Here is a 20,519-nt window from a genome sequence, read left to right as displayed (position 1 = left end):
CCCAACCAACAGCGCACTGAAGATGTCTCCTCGAATGGTGACGAAACGTTAGTCAGTCAATTGCCAACCTCGGCGAACAGATCAACAGCCACCTGATCAATTACCAATAATACGAATGTTCCAAATCCATCGTATGCGCCAGAAGCTGATCAATTACCAATAATACGAATGTTCCAAATCCATCGTATGAATGCGCCAGAAGGCCGACGTATGCGCTGAATAGATGCAGCGCATTTTCCGAAGTCAAAAATTAATCCAGCCGTAGATCTTGGAGTGGTAAACAACGTAAGGCTCTTAACAGCTGTGGAGCTAGTTATCTGACAGACAGCCTCACTTTTTTTTAGCACTGTTAGTGTGCTGATCTGAAAAAATAGGTGAAACTGACTGTGAGCCCTTGCCGGGGTTCAAGAATATGCAGAGAAGCATCTTCTGGCGCACAAAAAGGCTTCTTGATCAAGTAAGATTTCGTTCCTTTGGTCACCTAATTTGAACCGTGTCCACACTCGTCCACGGATGGTTTTAGCAGCTTTTCTAAATATGTTTACCGCTGACTGAATTTCATTGGAGGACAAGCTGACAGCCTAGCTAAATCATCTAGCAAATATTTAGGTAGCACATCATGTATGAGTAATCCAAGTCAGTATACAGTGATTGAACTACAGACTGCATCTTGTTTACAAAGTTTACATACCTGAGTCCTGAAATGACCACTGCTGTTTGTCTAAATCAAACGGTATCCACAGGCCATGAGGTTGCACTACTTTTTTCAGTAACTTGTATTGTATATAACAATGTGTCTTTGCCGATAATGCTGAGTATGTGAGCATTTTCAATAATCTGGTTGCCATACATTTTTGGGGAATCATTTTATTCAGGTAGTGAGCATTTGGTTCTCAGAGGGCAGGTATATTGCGAAGCGTTTAAATGTCTGTTACAGTGTTTGTAAAGGAAAATGGTATGAAATTTAATCCCAGCTGTGCTAGCCACCTTCAATTCATTTAGTCGAATGCACATACAGACGACTTGTGACTCCTACGCAGCATAGTACTACTTTAGATGTTTTCACCTATACATTACAGGTGTCGTGCGACATCGCCTAAGATACACATTTTAACGTGTCAATTCAAGCAACACACAGTAGTCGCATTCCGAAGTTGACGAATCTAAATCCGCGGCCGATATCAGTGTACTTAACGACCTGTACGACGCATCGAAACACGTGTGAATTCGCCGAACAGCACACACACAGATTTCATCTGGACATACTGCTGACTTGGTTACCCTCCACTTTTTCTCCAAACCAGAAGTTATTTGACACGCTTGTGCTCCAAGAGGCTGAAGAAAAAGGAAGGTATCAATTGTTACACGACTCAAGGGCAGATTTAGGCGCTTGTTGAGGAAAAAATCCGTTGTACAGCACAAAATACTTAGCTTCCCTCCAGTAGCTGATCGCATTCTCTAACAGAACACCCCAAAATTAAGATACATCATCTCTGATCCGTTGCAGTGAGACTAATGTAGCGGCAATAAATGTGGAATACTTGGCCATGTTATATAGTTTCTTTTAACAACTTTGAACGATGATTTTCAGGGAACTGCACGGAGCCTACCGACACAACCTAATTTGTCGGAACATGCAAGATTTGTATGTGGTGTGGTGATTATGAGCACGATTGCTGGATATTTTTCGATTAATTTGAGATAAAATCTACCCACGGCTTGTAGTTCCGATGACAGGTTTCTTCATCATCGTTCCACACGGCAATCGGCAGACCGATGTTGAATAGAGCAGTGGCACGTTGATTTCTCACGATGAGTTGGTTTATCACCTTGTTGTGAAAGAAGCGAGTGTCAAGAGTCCCTTTGTGCAATGCAAGCCATGACATCCAAGCCCACACTTTTCGTTAAGCAACGTTACACATCACTGTTAATGGATTCATATCTTTTGCCATACTCCTCGAATATTACTGAAATGTGATATTGTTTACCATTAGGACTGGACTCGGTCAAACGGAAAAGGGTAACAATGCCTGTTTGGTTCAGAGCACTGACTGATAGTTTGTCGTTACTCTTTGGCCGCAAACGTTCAGAAGATTGACAGATTCACAACGAAGCATTATAGGTGAATGAATGAATGAGAGAAAAAATCCCAACCATGGGCACTCAAAAGACACGCACATTCTCTGCCTTTCAATCATGTCTATCCAAAATAATTAACCATGATTTCTCCCGAGCCCTGGAGAGTGGTTGACTTTCCGTCTCTCGGTAACATTAATATAGGCTATCACGGTTGGATGACTACGACTCAATCACGAGGGTAGGTTTTTTTCTAATATTATTTTTTCTACTCCCACCGACCGCGTTCTTTCGCACAACGTTGCGTGCTGCGGTTCCGTCATTTATTAGTGGCTAGTATGCACGGCGGCGCAAAAGACCAACGTTCAGATGAAAGAAACTCAAGAAGTTGCAGATGAATAGGATTTTTTCTGATAGAGTTTCTTCGTGAAAGATTAGCGTACTTTCCTTCCTTCCTTCCTTTCCGTGACATCAGTGATCTTACTTTGGTTTGATTTATGGTTGATCGGATTGCAAGTCTTTTTTTGGATACTGACTGGTGGCAGGAGAAGTAGAAGATATCGGGTGTACCAAATTAATTGTGTGTAGGGGTATGGTTGATCTGAACGGGGACAGGTCATCTGGGTGAGATCCAACTATCCAGTCAATACATGAGCGTATATTAACAGACGAAAGCCGACGCCCATATAAGTAAGTTAGGCAGCTCAGTCTATCCGGTGTGCACTTTAGTGATGATTTTAGTGATTTAGTGATTTTCGGGTGTTATCCGGGCCACATCACGTTGTTATCCCCTGCTTCCCACTGTAAACTCACATAACAACAAGGAATGCATCTCACTGCAGGCTTCAATGCCACCCATTTCTACAAAGAGTCGAGATTAATAAAGATCATCGAACTAGATGGATAGTGCATCCTGTTCAGCGATAGAATGTTCACTCCTGCCTGTAGAAGATAGTCTATTAGTTCCTCAAGCTGAATACTTTTTTTCACAAGCAAGCTACATCAGTGAATTTTGATCACACATCGATTAGTTCTGACATATTTCCACCCAAAAATGTTTACCCCTGTGAAACGAGTCCATAGGGAGATTGAGACGTTCGGTGTGTATAAACTCCCATACTGGATTGAATTTTCAGACGGCAGGTCTAACCTTGTGTTGCGAACTTTGATCAGTTAGTAATTGTTTTAGTGCACTAACTCCGTTCGATCAACCACTGCCGTCTAGTTTGTATGCCCTTCAGAAAAAAAAACTAGCCACGCAGGCTTTCTAGTACACCCTTTGTCTGTACTCTCACCGATGGGACTTAAATGTTGTCAGCCTAGTTAGAATCACAATGGGATGGCTGTTTACAAAAGGAATTCCAGTTCGGTTGTCCCCTGTGTGTTGTCGCTGTGGGCTTGAGATTGAGTTTCGCTAACCAGCATCGGACATCTAATTTACTCCGTGTCCTTAGCCATCTTGGCCAGAAAGTTTATATATATATATATATATATATATATATATATATATATGATGTGTATACTTTGAGATTTGTACAAGCTACCGTTCCAAACCTCTAGGGCATCTGACTACAGTTTGCTGGTCAATCATTGTGATGTGTAGATGAACAAGAAACACCAAGAAGCATGAGCCTGGTAAGCAACCTGAGCTTTGAGAATAGCCATGGAGTTGGATGCCAGGCAGGGTAATACATCAAGTGACTAGAAATCCCCTAAGTGTAAAAGTTACTTCGAGTTTGCGTACGCGTAAGAATGGATTTCTCAGTCCTGCCTTCTTAAAGCGGTATTATCCGTTTGATCCGTTTTTTTTTCGGTTTTCGCTTCTCCGTAATTTTACCATCTACTGAGTATTGTTTTGTGAAAGTAGTTAAATCAGTCTTGCCAGGGCTACCAAGGATTCATTTATTTGCTTAGCTGTCCGTTTTAATCTTCTTTAAACCAGAATATTATGCAGTGAAGACTCACGAGGTAACTTGCGCAAGGATGTGTTTTGTTCAACTGTCCCTTGAGAAAGGCTGCCTTCGATAACAAGAAGCCCTCCTATCGGCTGTTCGTTCTCATCATCATCATCCTCATCATCATCATCATCGTCATCATTATCATCATCATCATCCTCATCATCATCATCATCATCATCATCATCATCATCACCATCATCATCATCATCATCACCATTATCATCATCATCACCATCATCATCATCATCATCGTCATCATCATCCTCATCGACAGCTTGATACCGGAGTTCAACACTGATACACCGCTTTTCGTTCTATCCAGCTAGCTATGTTAACAGAATCAAAGTGCTCCATCGAAACCATACCGACCTATGTTATTCGGATGTCCACGAATGACAGCGTTTTCTTGCGCATTACTTAAGTCGGAGTTGGTAAATCACAGTGGACGTAAATTTCGAAACCAGTGAGGGGAAACAAATCATGCTCCCTAACGGGCATCTGGATTAAGAAAGGTCTGCCAGGTCTCACCAGCCTTGGTTAAATTATTCACCCCGAGACGGTTTTCACACAAGCTATGAATGTCTGACTTTCAACGATTGTTTCATATGAGTTACATTTAGCGTCTCGCTAAATAGATCCGTTTGTGTTCTACCACCGTGTACAGTGGTTTTGTCTCAGACCGTCAGAAAAACACCCATCACATTCAAAAATGCTACGTTCACTGTAGGAATGGATGATGCTCTGGGTACTCTGTTCCTATCTCCTCACCGTTCCGCTGTTCCGCTTCGCTTAATGTGCAAACCAAAATTACATCCGTCAGCGGCATAATTACCAGAGAAACTGTTGGAACGAGCGAAGGTGAATAATCGCCACTTCACCACTGGCATACATTAGCTCTGCTGATGATGGATCATCTCTTTGCCTCGCTAGCTTCACGCTCATCCCCGGTCGCTTCATTAGTATGCAGCGATCGATGAAATTCACTCGCAGCGGAACTAATCACATAAGAGCCGCTGATTCGTTCCTTTAAACTTGTGAACAAGACATCATATGATTGCTGTTCACCACAGTGAGAGGGTCTGTTAGGAATCCTGCTACAAGGATTGGAGTTTTCAATGCCCCGGCTGGAATATTTCTAGTCAAAGAGCTCTTGGTGTACGTGAGTTCCGAGCATTTTTTGTAGCTTGGTAGAACGGATAAATTCGGAAACGTGACTACGAATTTCTGCAGTGTAACGCTCGAAATCGATAGCCTTGTGGTTGTCTCATGACAAACATTGTACGGAGAAGCTTAGAAAACTTCTATACATTCCAGTTACCTAGGATGTAGTTCCAAGTAGCAGCTTAGTGTCATTTTGACGCTTCGTTGATCATTTCGCACAGTTTGTTGAAAAGTGGCTGCTTTTTTCAACCATTGCATTCAACATCCAATGCCAATTCGTGTGAGCTGACTTTGTGACATTTCTGCAATTGCCGTCGTCTGCAAATCAGCTGGAACTGAAAAGCTCGTAGACAGCTCACTTCGAAGTCACATCATAGCACGAAGATTCCTGGCTCATCCGTGTATAAGCAGATAGATGTTGTGAAGTTCCGTTTGAAGACTGTCTCATAGAACAACAAAGGCTTGTATGAGGTTGTAGTTTGAAGAGCGGGAATGGAAAGCGATTAATAGTAAGGCCTCTGGAATAGGAAGACAAAAACTCTCATAAAGGAAACGACTCACAAGGTTGCTGAAACCTCCTCGAAAGACCACGACCGGTTTCGCCCTTCTTGGGGCTCGTCAGGTAGGCGCTGTTCCCGAGTTTCCGTCAACTTTATGTTCTACTTGAACCCAAACTGGACGGTTTTTCGAGAAATACACGCATTTGCAAATCAATTTGGTTTGATAGTAGTGCCAAAACTGTTAGGAAACAGACCCCAGTTAGCTGCAAATCTGATGCAACATTTCCTTCCTTTTTTTACACAAACTAAATGTGTTGTTCATCTTCGATTAGATTTTTAAGAACTTGTTGCTACTGCTACTATCCGCTAGCCTCATTCCTATGTTGCACACAGCCCCAACCCCCAACTGCGCACTGATGATGTCTCCTCGTATGGTGACGAAACGTTTGCAAGCCAATTGCCAAGCTCGGCGAACAGATCAACAGCCATCTGATCAACAACCAATAAACTCACCCGAGCTACCAATATTTCACCACATTACCATATATGTTGCTTTTGGTGTCATGTGCGGTTTGCATTTTCCAAACCCAGGGGAGCCTAAACTTGACTGTTCTTAGTCTCTACCTGACGTGCTAGTCTGAATAGTTGGCTACTTGTTTTGGTTAGATGGCGTGTCACAGTAACCTTGTTAAACGTTTGTGTGGGGAACGGCGAGCAAACACTGATTAGTAGCACATGGGTATGAGTTGCTTGCCGGATCTGAATCGAGACAAAGTTGAGAATCTTAGTGTCAGTGTGTCGCCATCTCACCAAAGATTGTTCACACAGCGCCAAATGTGCGTGATCAAGCTGTCCCAGAGTGAGCGCTATTCTTCTTGTTGTTGACAGTATCCAGCTGGAAGGCAATAACAGGGCAGACTATTGACTGATCCGGTGAGCGGTCCTCAGATCCAACAGATCGTCATCTCTATCGTGCGTGACTAGGGAGTTATGAGTTTCGTTCTATGGATCGATATGCTAAGTAAAATGTCGATGATTTGTTCGGACCGACGACACATAAAGCACATGGAGATAAATCTTTTATGAATCCCTTTGCTCTGGAACTTTACTTGATAATGTATACATAAGCTTAATGAACTGCCCAACGTAATGTGAAATGGGAACCCTCCAGAAGATTTCTAGAGTTCACAAAATCTGCACGTCGAATAGATAGACGTTCTTGGGATGAGCAACCAGTGTCAATCGCTGGTCTGATAAACGGGCTTACTGTGTGACTGAAATTGCAATCGTTTTAGGGGAATTCGGTAGTCACATGACGAATATCACTTTAGCGTGCAGAGGGAACATCGATCTCACATTATTCATTTTCCAGTGTTGAAATTCAGTAGTTGAATCCTGTCGAATTTCAGGTAACTTGCACTTTACCCTCCCCTTTATGGTATCCAGAGATGCGCCATAGCGAAAGGGCTTAGTTGGATCTCCACTCAGAATATCAAAGATCAAGGAATTAGTGGGTTGCTTTTTATGCGTATACTCCCTAATGTCACAAAAATACATAAGTTTCAATGGCTTCCGACAGTATGATATCCCGCTAGACTGAGTTTGAAAGGCTTGACCAGTCGTGCACTGTTGTCACGATAGGCGGAGAAGCAAATTTGAAGTGAAATTCGGATTTACGTGCACGCATCTCACTATGTACCATCTTTCGAACAAAACGGGTTCGCCGAGACTGATTAGCATTTCACGGTTTTGCACCGTTCTTCACTGTTTGATTGACGGGAAGCCAGACAACAAAGGAACAGCCAAAAAGTCGCATACTTGCGCACGATTTCCCCTCTGTGTGAAAATTCGACAGCATAGTTTTTTTATGTGTAATCCACACGAAGTTTTCCGCTGCAGAGAAGATGTGGGTCTCGAATTAACATTGTATCAAAATGCTAGACTACTGACAGAAACTCTTGCCTGAAACTGGTATTTTCATACAGGACATTATCTGCTAACCACCCCACCTCGCCTGATAACAGATGAGCAATTCTCTGTTCAGCTTCTCATCTGACGCGAAATTCTCATCTGGATTTCTAACCCATACCCGAGACCTTGAAAAGCTGCTCTAATTTAGCAGGTTCAGGCATCAAAAGACCATAAACAGCCCAGACTTTATACCGCTCGTCTATGTAATTCTAGTTTATTAATCTCGACACCAACCCACCAATACTCCACTGTCTACAAACCATCCTACCGACGGCGTGCCTTGACGTTTGTACAACTAAAGTGCATTTGTGGAAAGCAGATTAAAACGTCAAGAAGGTGGTTACTTGCATGCACTGTCGTGAACATACTCTTCCAATAAAAATCCCCAGGCTAGGGGAGAAACCATGACATAGGTTAACCAGTTTTGCACTCTAAAGGCCTTGAGTACATTCTTAAACGTGGATTCCGGCAAAACCCACCGTGATCTATTGGAATCAACGTTAATCTTGGTTTATACTTCGTCAGCCCGGTATCTTACGTATTTTGACCGCTTAAGAAACCGGAATAGGTCAGCTACATTTTGTTATCATGATCTTTTATCTATTCTCCTGATTGGTTCTCTCCGGGCTCCACAAAATCATAGATGTCAAATGACCGACGATCAGTGTGGTCCGACTCATCTACACTACTCTGTAGAAGCACGCTGGATCGATTATGTTTTTTATTGTACCAAAATCTGTCCGTAAAATCTACTCACACCTTAGCGTTTAGCACCTCCCCAGTGACAGTGCGCACACCTTCTGGCCATAAATTATAACCTGCAACCGCAAGGCAAGGTAGCAAGTAGTACCTGTAAAATAGAGACGAAGAGCAGACAGACCGGTACAACCGACTGGAAGGCCGATGACACTGCCAGAGGAATTTCATCGGGCTTCACATTTAAGTTTTGCAAAGGTATAACTTGGAAGTGTTTAGTGGCAATGACAAAACTTTTCGGAGGGCGATACACTTTTCTCCAATGTGTGCTTTCCACAGCTACATGTGGTAGAATAACTGGCTTACGTATGCCATAACAAACTCACCAATTGCATATGCTGAGGGGACGTCTGACGAGAGAAGTTTGGGTGATATATCCAGACGGTCTGAAGCTGGTCTACTTCACTGGCAGTTGATTACCCACATGGTCTTTGGTATAAGACATCGCAAAGGAAGAAGGAAAAATATTGACAAGAATTTCTGGACGAGTGAAGCTAGCTTATACGCTTGACTGGTTAAACGAGAGTTGCACGAATGGAGAACCCTAACGTGGATTTTCGGTAAACGTGCTCTTGGACAGGGTCCTTACATAAAGACATTATTGCAACCATGAAAACTGAATAGGTACCGAGAGGTAAGCAAAAGAGGAACAGTATCACGTGTGAAACGGTTGTGATTTGATACGTTGATCCTAAGGTGGCATCATTCGTGTACTCTGGAGAAATGGATATTCACGGTTGAATGGGAGTCCAAAAGCCGCTGAAATTTACCAGTTAATGGAACTACCTCATTGTGATGTTAGACATGGCTAGAAGACAGGTGAAACATATCGGCATCTTACCAGCCAGACAGAGGTAGCCAGTTTGGCGTTTCATTTGTACGTCCACTTTAGTAAAGGTGGAATTCCGAAACGTTAACAAATTGGTGGCGTAAGGGGATTAGTTAAACTAGAATGTAATGGACTCAACTTGTTCAGGTACACGGTCCCATTAAGCTATCTTTTCAGGCATTATTCTGTTAGCAACATGTATGAGGCAGAACCCAATGCGTTTTCTTGCGTGTTTCGATCAAGCATTGAGCACAGTGCTTGCTCCATTGAGGGATACGGAATCAGTGCAATCCAATGGAATTGATTAAGCAATTGCTGCATCATATCCACTTTTCGTGACTTGATCAAATATTTCTGCCCTTTTTCTAACACCGTTAGCGAGGTGTTGATTCACGTACACGCTGTTGTTCTATCAAGTCGCCTTCAATCATGAATTTCCAGAGCAAGCAGTTCATCCATCAGGCTGGATATGAATGTCCGAAGTAGGCTCACTACTTTGTTGTAAACTAGGGATGATAGTCCTACCAAGCAACTCTGCTCTCGTTGTTGCACCGTATCAACTGTTTAACCCAGACGCTGGCAATATGTTTATTCAGCAAACCACCTAATGTGGAATATTAATGGCCGGGTGGTAAACAAAACACTCAAAGTACTACGATTGACAGTCTGGTTGGTAGGAGTCCAACATGCCACCTGCCAAAAACGCGGTTGCCACACGCTTTTATTCCTAATTTTGGTTTGCCATCTTCGACAGTGCAATAAAATACTCATTAATTCACGTCTGACTAGCCCGTTTAAAGGTCATTAAACGTACGTGTCCGCGGTTACTGTGGAAATCAGGTGAGAGTGCGTTTTCTGGCTGTGGTTCATCCTCGGAATTATTTAAACTCGTTGGATTTGGTGAAAACAGAACCATCATGGCAGTATGTTGGACCAACTACTCCATGTGTTCGGAAAAACGGACTTCATTTCTCTGTTTAGGCGCACGGTCGCATGAGACAATTATTGACTTTCGGCTGACAGAATGAAGCCTTGTGTACCCGGGTGTGACTAAGACAATCAATAAAGCTGTTGTAGTGTCAAGAACCGGAATTATTTACTTTTCGTGGCTGCCACCTTCCTCGTATAGATGAAGGAACATATCGCTGGCCCCATCACACTTTAGACTCTCCACTAGAAATAGCAAAAAAAACGCGTTATGATTCAAGCAGAGAAGAATCCATGCACTACTCTTCAATCGCTTGTTTGATGGTCTCTTCAATAGACCAATGTGAGCTTTAAGATACCCGAGTAACGCACTGAAATGGCTCTGACTCTGACTTGGCAGAGGAGTTTGAAGGAGATCACGAAACGCTTGGTGCTGTCGGGTGGTACTCGCCTTTTAGGATGGGGACCGCGTGATCCTCACTGTGCCTGGTTGGAGACACTAAAAGATATGGCTGCCAACCGATGTTAGTGGCGTTCTTGTTGTCCAGATTGCCTGAGTGAATGTATGGAGGTGTAGGCACCTCGGAATGATTGTGTTGAGCTAGCACTAAGTCCCTCCCCCGTCCACCTTTACTCTTTTCTTTACAATAAGGCTTTCAACTAAATCATGGTTGTACGGCAGTGAAGCATCGGTGTTGAACACTGATGTCATGCTGTCGATAATGATGATGATGACTGCGTATTTCTTATTTTTCGAAAGCTCGTCAATTAGGCGCCATTCCCAATCCTGATTAACCGTGTTTCCTACTGAAGTCCAAGGTGGAAACAACTTAATTACAGTAAACTTCAATTTATCTGAGATTCCAGCAAAAGGGGACCCAAATTCTTAGGGGTAATTATGGTGTGCATATCTTGGTCATGTAAAGACCACATAGAAAGCTTTCAGACCGTCGGGTCGGCCACCAGTGATCACGTGCTAGGTCACGGTATTGAAGCATCTGGGTAAACAATCGATATACAAAATGTTCGACAACGATGCTTCTTCTGGTTATCATTTATTGGGACGAATCAAAATGGTGGGTTACTGGTGGAAGGTCACGGTATTTCTGTGTGAAAACGTTCAATTTCTGCATCGCTTTGAGAAACAGAGTTACATGTGGGTTGCGAAATGCACATATTTTGGTAAAACCCGTCGGGTTTATCCGCGTGACTTTCCTAATGTTATGCTTAAGCTTTGTGTCGGTACCACTGCCCGTATGATTGCATGACGAGATATACGTCATATCGTAGCGCCTGAAGAGATAAGCGAAGATAGCTCAAGGTTATGAATTTGCACTTTTTGCATGTCTTCGGTTATGTTGAACGGACTCGCCTTTTCCACAGGATTCAGAGCATTTTTGCCAAACATAGACTACGCCATACACCAGTTCCTTTTTTCCTGGGTACCGATGGTCACTCCGTCATTCTAATCACAAGGAAAGGCTTGCAAATCACACCAGTAAGCTTTACTTCTGGTTATTGTCGGCTAATCAGTGTGCAGTAATATAAGATGCCGGTCAGCAGACCGATCCAGGAAGAGTCTGTAGTCTGGTATTACTGCCTCCCGTAATGAATCTGCTCCAATGTTTCCGGTAGAAAAAAAGCATCCAAACAGTTCATCTGAACCTTGGTAGTTGAAGTGTAGACTTACTTGGGCTAAAAATGTTTGCAAAAACCAAATGATTCTTGCCAAAGCTATTGAAATGAAAAAAATCGCCCAGCTGTAGCACCCTTCAGGTGCCTAGCTGCCATGCCACACGAAGGCTGCACGAGGGCTGGAATACTGTCAGGTCGCCCAAGCCTAGACAGGGGAAGTCGAGAGGCAGAGGTCGGATTCGAACCACGAAACTTCCAGTCAGTAAATTCGCGCTCTAACCACTTGGGTCATCTTGCCCCCCCTACCAAAGCTATTAGACCATCCACATTGTTGGTTAATATCTAATCCATTCTGCACAAATTTCAGTTAATTCCGGAAAACATCTAAGGCATTCACTGTTGAAGGTCATGAAGTTTTGGTTCTTGATTGCTCGTGCCTCAGTTTAGACGGTCCATCTTCTAATTTGCATTACAGCTCCCTTTTGAAACATGTAACCCCTTATCTCAATCAGAATGAGGCTATGGATGTTCACACCTCTAGAGTCAACCTACAGTCCATCCGGGAATGATTTTTAGCCTGCATTTTGACAACTAAGAAAGTGTCATCTAGCCATAACGTGCCAATGATGATATTGCTTGAAATTAGGCAACAGCAACCTTGTAAGTGATGTGTTACATCACGAAAGCACTGAAGAATGAGGCGATCATGGTTCAGCACATTCGATCGAGGAGTACCATGGACGATATACTCATCTGAGTTGCCGGTTGGCACTGGTGTAGTTTCCAAATTTGTATAATTAGCCTAGGTAATATCTCCTTTAAATCACCAAACAGATGGTTGAGTTTAAGGGGGTTGAGAAACCCAATAAGTACTAGAAAATACTCGGGGCCGCTAGACCCTAGGTTTCGTAGAAATCAGTTCTTTTTGTGGCGGAATCTTATGTACATATTCGGTGGTCCCTTAACAACATGAGTTGAACACCCCGGTGGAACAAGTGATTTTTGTCAACATCATTCTTTGGATTATGGAGACCGAATGAAGCATTCGCTTACAAAAGTATTATGTGACAGATGCAAGTGAATACAGTCTGAATAAGTATGGAAAATTACTGCCACTCAATCAAGTCTGTTGGACACAATTTCCACATACTTTGGTTAGGGAAAATTTGGCTAGCAATAACAAAGCAAACGCTGTATTTCAGTGGAATTCGACATTCAAGTAAGCGTACGAGAGCAGAACACCAAAGTTAGGTTGAAATTTCGCACTTCTTGATCGGAATAATATTATTGGTTTACTGGGGGGATACCGTGGAAGACGAGCACGACGAATAACGTCGACTGTACACCCAATATTGTCATTGATGATATGACAGACAAAATCACTGCTGTCGCGGAAATCCGCGGTAGTCATCAACACTGAAAATGTCGACGAATTGAAGAATCACCCCAAAAGTCACTGACGGCAACACATGCAACTAATCGTCAGAAAGTCCAATTTTTTGGGCGAACAGTGAATGGCGGGGGGTAGTTACATCCTAAATATTTCCATGTTAATCTTCTCGAATACGAGTACTCATGATGCTCGCCAGCATTTGAAATATTGTGAATCGTTACTTGAGCGTCGCCTGCAAGGATTTCACTTCCCAGTCGCTAACTATCGTCACATCGTACCATGAAGTCAAAAATACTCTGATCCGGCAAACGCTGGTATCAATTTTTTGGCCGATGAGACTTACCCTACATGTGGTAGGTACTCGCCCTAGTAAAATGTTTTTCAAGGAGCCTGTCGGAACGGAATTGTGCACGAAAAAGTCTTCCCAGTAGAGGCTCCTTCTAATGAGAAACAAGCATATCCATAAGTAACCTCAGACATTAGTAAAAACCTGTAGGAGACTAGTTATTTGGACATTACAAAATTTACTCTAGATACAGACATTTGGATCGAACTAGGGTTCGCGACCGCGACGGTCAAGAACTCAGCACTCCATATGTTGAGAGACATCACCAGCTTGTTAAATGAGGGCGATGTTCTCCCCTTCTTCAATTTACCAAGCAACACGTTGGAAACATCTAGCCCTCCTTGGAGTGGTCTCATCGATAGTCACCCGTGAATTTCCAACTGTTACCTCATTTATCCGACAAATTAATTGTTCGCGACCAACTTCATGAGTTTGACGAGTGTCACAACCGATTCCGTAGCTTTTAACTCTTCAAACATGCGGCTGCATGTGTAGGCAAAGACTTCTCTCCTCAAGATTTAGTTGATGTTTACACGCGCCTTTTGTTTTACGCTGTGCGTTGGACAACATTGTCAGTTGGGTAAATCTCCAGGAGTATAAGGCATTTTTGAGATTTCCGGTCTCACATTTCTTCGTGTTGTTCCGTGGAGAGTAACTTAAACAGAATTAAAAATGGGCTGCCGCTCATGCATCCCATCTCGTGCTGTTGACTAATCCTTAAATGAGCGCTTAATGTGTCTGTGTACTGGCCTTAGAAAATGCTATAAGTCGGGTTTTAACTTCTATTCGGTAAGGAAATCAATCTAATCCCAGAACCCCCACAACTTACTTCGTAGTGACGAGCTTTTCAGACTCTAGGCAGGTCCTGAACCTTATAGACCCCATAAGGCTCTAGTGAAAACAATCTTTAATAGGAAGCTTTTGCAGCGTGATGATTGGACAACATTTGGGGGAGGAATGCTATCGTCAGGAGATGTCGCTTACCTTACTTACAGGGCTGAGTTGCATAAAAACTCCTTCTTTTTCAGGTCTCTAAATATATCCGCTATCCGTTTTTTCCCCATCAAGGGTCATTAGACCATGTCTCCTAGGTTTGCTCATGATCAGCTGCTCCTCATTATGATTCTAGGGATTTTTGATAAGAAAGGAGAAATTTCACATCCGCGAAACTGTGTATTTTTGTGGCATTATCTGAGAGCCAAGGAATGATGTATTGAGGCTCCAGATATGCGTTTCCGGAATTTCAGTGAGGGCAGCTGTTGACTTCCAGGAGGATTTGACTTAATGAAGGGAAGGAAACACGGGACCACGTGGCTCAAGGATATTTGTATCCAATTCTAGGGCCGTGTCCCAGCTGCATGCTCCAAGGAGAGCGATGGTCATTATGGCCGTGTTCCTCGATTGATAGTGGGGTTTTTCATGTGTAACCGGAGTGGAAACTTGTTGTTTCTAAAAATCTGCGTACGAGTATTATTTTAGACAATCCTGTTTGCAAATAAGGTGCTTGAGCGGCCGGCTGAAGACTGATGATTGCATGGCGGGGGTCAGTAAGTTGAATAATGTGGTATTCATGGATCTCAGCAACTTTTGCTTATTCTAGGTTGATTCAACAAAAACTCAGTGAGTGAAGGTATACTTTTGGCTCGGAAGCCATTTTTGCAGAAAATTCAAGTGCTGCGGAGCAATAACTAAACAACTCGTTCAGCTGTAACACCCTTTATGTGTCTAACTGCCATGCCACCCAAAGGCTGCACGAGGGCTGGGATACTGCCAGGTTGCCCAAGCCTAGACAGGGGAAGTCGAGAAGCAGAGTTCGGGTTAGGACCTTCTGGTCGGTGAATTTGCGCTCTAACCACTGAGATATCTAGCAACACTGAGCGGTAAACTAAAGAATGATGCATAAATCCATATGCTCAAGAAATTCCTAGTGTGCTACGGTGATGATAGCGGAGCTGAAGGTGTAACATCCGAAATCTTGAAACTCACCGGTGCATCCGTTAGACTTTGCCGGGTTCTTACCGCAATATTTCATCTTCCATGGTAAGTCCCTTCAGAATAACCAAGGTAAGGTATATCTATATTGGGTGTTGCGCTTTCCATTTTATTGATCAACTATTTTAGTTCACTTTCTGCGGTAGACAAATGCTGGCATCACAGCTAATGCAATGTGTGTACAGTGGTAACCCGAACTTACTAATTTAGCGTTTCTTTTCCTCAGCCTACGTCCCATCCCAAGCAGCGGTGTGTGAAGAAATTGACTATACATCCCGGTGTCTCACCGACTGCTCGATCTACCTTCTATGTCAAAAACTCTAGATCTAGCGTATTTTCTTTCCAATTTTACTTGTTTTCTCCAATTACATGCAACCATCTGTCTGATCAGCTGGCCATATAATCCTAAATTACGAAATGTGTCACATTTGTCAGGCAGTGCAGCTGCGTTCATGGTCAACACTGCTGAAGATGAAAGCCGCCCATGCGGCCGAGAAGGCGTCTAGTGTTACATATGAAAACGATGCATGTGGTTCATTGAGGGAAGACTGATATCACTGGCTTTTGCGGATAGTTTTTCGCTCCATTTCAACATGAAACAGTCAAAAATCGGCAAACAGTTACAGTGTCTTAAAGTGCCATTCTGGGTTTGGAAAAAAACTGGAAAACTTCTAGCTCCTTAACCGTGTTCTCTGACTTGCGTTCGGTGCGCGCAATACACAGTGATTCAATTGGTGATAGTCCAAAGCACTCTGTAATAGGTTTGCATGTGTACTACTTAATGAGTCTGTCTTTGGACATGAGTAGCGCAACTGTTTCATTAGAAACCATTGTTTGTAAGGCACAGTATGTAGATGTTCATTGGTAGTTGCTCAGATGACTGTTGATCTGTTTGCCTAGCCTGGCAGATGATCTGTAAACATTTCGCCATCGATCGAGGAGACAACAACAGTAGGCGTTTAAGTAGGCGGATGTTTGTGTTCCTTTATCTGAGAAGCTGATCGAGAATTTCAGTAAACATATCACTATCGGCAGCGAATTAAGAAACTCAAGAGGTTACTACAAACACCGTGTGCAGCAGTGCAAATTAGAAAGCCCTGGGGGTATAGGCAACTAGACCAGAAACACTGTGAATGCAGACAGGTTTCTGTGCGTTGATTTAGCGGCATGGGGTTTTGAGGCATATATCCTGATATCCTTATAGAAAACTTTCTTGTTCACAGACATTCCATACGACCAAGTCTGATGTTGGCATGGTTAAAAGAAGATTCACATGGCCCACGTGATTTTTGTACAGGAACCACTTGTCTGGCAGATAAGCATCGTCTGGTCGGAACCATGGGTGGCTAATCTCAGACATTTTCGGGGCCGAGAAATTAAGGAAATATTCCTTCATGACGGGAATTTGGTGCATATCGCTGAGTTAATCCGTTTTTATTCTTTTCATTTTGTTGCATTCATTTTGTTTTGGTATTTGAACCATTCTGCACGGAAACAAACGTGTGATCCGTTGAGTGTTGTGTGGGTCGCAATCACGGTACCCGCCTTTAGCCAGGTGTATTTGCAAGTAGATATCATGAATTACGACTTTTCGCAGAATATTTTCATACTGGTCACACAAACATCGCTATAAGGACCCAACTGTGGGTAAACAATAGTCATTTTTTGGCAAAAGGTAGTCGATTTAGTACGACGATTCGACCTAACCCGTATTAATTTTGCATATTCGCGACTCTAGGACGAGAATATCATTAGATTCGCCGGGAAGAACCTCGCACGCTTTTACCTTTAGCTTGATGGGTGGAAACAGCACCGGAACTGTATCTTTTTGACGACATAATGCATCTAAATTAATTCGATTTCGCTTGATGATCCGCCCTTGGCTACACCTTTCTGTTTGACTTCCATCTTGATGATTTATATTCGTTATTCCAGACACGCGTATATAATTGTCCATGCCGGATGGTGTAAGGGCGCGTCGTGTTTCTACATTTTTATCGGACTGTTCATTCCGGTAGTGGTGGTGATCCATTTATGCCTTCTGGCAGTTTTATTTACCTGTGCCCCTCTCATTTACATTAGACGGTGTACTGGGTATGTTGGTACTAAAAGATTGATTATCGATTAGTGGGGTGGCAATTTCCCGGTCGTTTGTCTCAATGTGTGAACCGGTATTCGTGATCCCAGCTGTTCCTGGCAGGTAAATAACCATTAACTCCGGCAGAATTACGTTGGAAGATTCTACTTAGTGACGTAGGGACGGCCACTTGTGAATGTCGGTACTAAGGAAGGGAATCAGACAGAAACTAAGATTTCCTGTTTGCTCCATAGTGGATGACCTGATGTGTGGCCTTCAAAACAGTTCTGAATTATCAATTTTATTGATTTCGTTGATCAATACACGCTTTCTTTCTCTCGTGAGATGGAGTGGAGTGGAGTCTTATCATATTTAGTAAACTTTGTATAATTGTTGTCTTTATTTCATTATTTAGCAGTCGTGAGGGTAAAGTGATCTAGGAAGTCGGCACTAAGATTTGCTCCCCCAAATAGCAAACGATTGGCTTTTTGGTAAGCCGGTAATATTAGTGTATGTCATGATAGTATAATGCTCCTCACTTATGATAAGGGCTAGAATCATCCGTAATTTTGAGAAATTCCTTTTGAGTACGACGTGATCTTCTGAATTATCAACAACCTTAAATAGGGCAGTGCTCCAACTGAAAGGGAGGGAGTACTTCCAGGAAGAAAAACAAATTGCCCGGTCTCACAACTGTCATGTGTGTTGCCTCCAACAAAGGCTTTCTGACAGCAGTGTGGTGTGTGAGCCTTGGTATAGACTTGAGCGATACGGTTTGTTGTTTGTTGCTGGATAATGGGCAACTGACATGACTGTGCACTTTAGACACTGTCACTGGATTCGTGTGCTTCAGCACTTTCGGTTTTCAGGTCGATCTCCTCCGATTCGTCGACTATTGCTGATGAAGTCCAACTACCTTGGCTTATTTCCTTGAAAATGTCTTTGAACGATACGGTGTCACACGTTGCTAAAAGTGCCCCTACGCGTTCAAACGGGGCGTTCGAACATCAACATATTTCTGTTTATATTAGTCCATGTTGAGGCCGGTGAATTTCGGGATCTTTTACAACGCGATCCATCACACTCCTCTAATTTTTGATCTCGGTCAGGTGATTGCTACAGCGTGGGACACCATAACAAAAACGCGTAGAGTGACATCATCGAAGACGAGGGACAGACAAGTCTCTATTTAGCCGTTATCAGTAAAACACGGGCGGGCGTTCTTGCCAAAACCATAGCTATGTGTTTTGGACAAGATAAATCATGAACTTCTGGCACCAAAAATACCTAAATCCGAAGAGTTGTCTGACACATACTGTAGTCTGCTTTAGCCCCGTAAATCCAAAAAGTTCCGAACACATTTTTCATTCTGTTTCACTATATTTCGACGATTTGTTTCGAGTAACTAACACAAAGCCCACTTATTCGTCTCTACAACTTACGCAGTTTAGCTGTGAAGAGAAACATTGAAGCTATAGGAGGCTGTGGGATCTTGAGCTTCCCAGATAGGTGCGCTTCTAAGATGAACGAGGTTTTGGCCTGTCCCGCAATTGCGCGCTTTCCGAGAAGAATTGTACACTGACTACAGTATCCAGCTTTCCATCCCAGTATTGGTTATTTATGTACTTCGCACATCTCAAACCAGTGATTCTACCAGACCATGTTCGCCCTAACCAATCAGAGCGACGTTCCTCGAATACGAAATCATAGTGATTGATGCTTGTTGGCAAAGTTCTAGCATCAGCATCATTACAAGCAAGGATAGCGGAGAGTTACGGTCGTACAATACTCTAGAGATTTACGCATTGATGTTATCCTAATGTCGCGCGCGTGGAACTAAAATGATAACGTTATTCAGAATCATTTGTTCTAGCTTTGTCGTGTAACTCAGTCAATTTTACTTTCCAGCATAGAAACCTTTGCCCAACTGGTACATGCATCTGTCTGATGTGAGATTGAAGTTTGTTTCAACCCTCACATTCTTCGGATCACTAAACCGAATTTTTACTCGGCGGAACTAGCTTTAAAAAAAACATTCTCAAACGCTTAAGTTCTAATAAGGATCCAGATTTCAAGTAGGGGATCAATCTTCGGCGGGCTTAGACAAAGGTAGTCCGGGAACCGAGATTGGATTCGACCTGCGGACCATTTGGTAGGTGAGATTCAGCCTTAGCCGCTGATTTGTCTAGCGCAAGGATTTCTTCCCTCATGATTATATGACAGTTGTGCCGTTGGTGTATTGCTGTCAACGATTGTGAATCATGTTACAGATGCCGGCGTATCGCCATTCGACACGTGTCTTGGTATTGGTGCAAAATTGTCTGCTGTTGGACTTTTCACTTGCGACTGCCGACATAAATGTGCTCACAGAACGCTACCATGTCCATCTCCTTGCCACATAAGTCGGGAATGCGGAATACCCTCAAGTTACGCGTAGTCAGCGTCAAACTATGGTTTGTTTTTGTGGTCACAGACAACAACCCCGACGAATGTTAATTAATCTGCTTTTGGATGCTTGATAAAGCAATTGCAAAAGCGCCTTTGACTTGAATGAAAATAACTTCAGTGGAAGGTATAAGGCTGATCAGAACAAAGCTTGTTCTTGAAATGAGTCTCTGTTGCACGAAAGCAGTCAATCTGATCTTATCCATGTCCTTTCGGAAAAGTTCGTTTGACCGACCGAGACGATTAACTGTTTTCCGTGCAACATTACTGCAGTTGATGTAAAGTAGCGTTTTTTGGCGTATACGAGTGTGGGGGTTGTCCACCGTTCCCGAAACTCCAAAGCTGGTTATAAAATTCCTCATGCTGAGGGCCTGTCTAGTTCACTGTCTTTGAGAATTCGAAAAGCGGATACTATGCGCGGAGGAAGTTAAACGAGGTCAACGAAAATCTAAT

The 20,519-nt window shown here is 43.0% G+C and overlaps 2 protein-coding genes across 2 annotated transcripts in view; one reads left to right on the top strand and one right to left on the bottom strand.

Moving 5' to 3' along the window:
• The window catches only part of T265_10074 (hypothetical protein), a gene marked incomplete at both ends in the record, with an annotated part of 78,510 nt that overhangs the window by 13,482 nt on the left and 44,509 nt on the right, over window positions 1–20,519 (top strand). The gene's annotated exons all lie outside the window — the stretch shown is intronic.
• Window positions 1–20,519, bottom strand: part of T265_15045 (hypothetical protein) — a gene marked incomplete at both ends in the record, with an annotated part of 95,683 nt that overhangs the window by 30,977 nt on the left and 44,187 nt on the right. Inside the window, 2 exons of the mRNA XM_009176341.1 lie at window positions 4,042–4,348; window positions 8,426–8,516. Of these exons, the coding sequence (XP_009174605.1) occupies window positions 4,042–4,348; window positions 8,426–8,516 (398 nt within the window). The remainder of the gene's footprint in view (window positions 1–4,041; window positions 4,349–8,425; window positions 8,517–20,519) is intronic.

Source organism: Opisthorchis viverrini (genome assembly GCF_000715545.1).
Source record: "Opisthorchis viverrini unplaced genomic scaffold opera_v5_327, whole genome shotgun sequence".
NCBI lineage: Eukaryota > Metazoa > Platyhelminthes > Trematoda > Opisthorchiida > Opisthorchiidae > Opisthorchis > Opisthorchis viverrini.
This window is presented reverse-complemented; position numbering and strand designations above follow the sequence as displayed.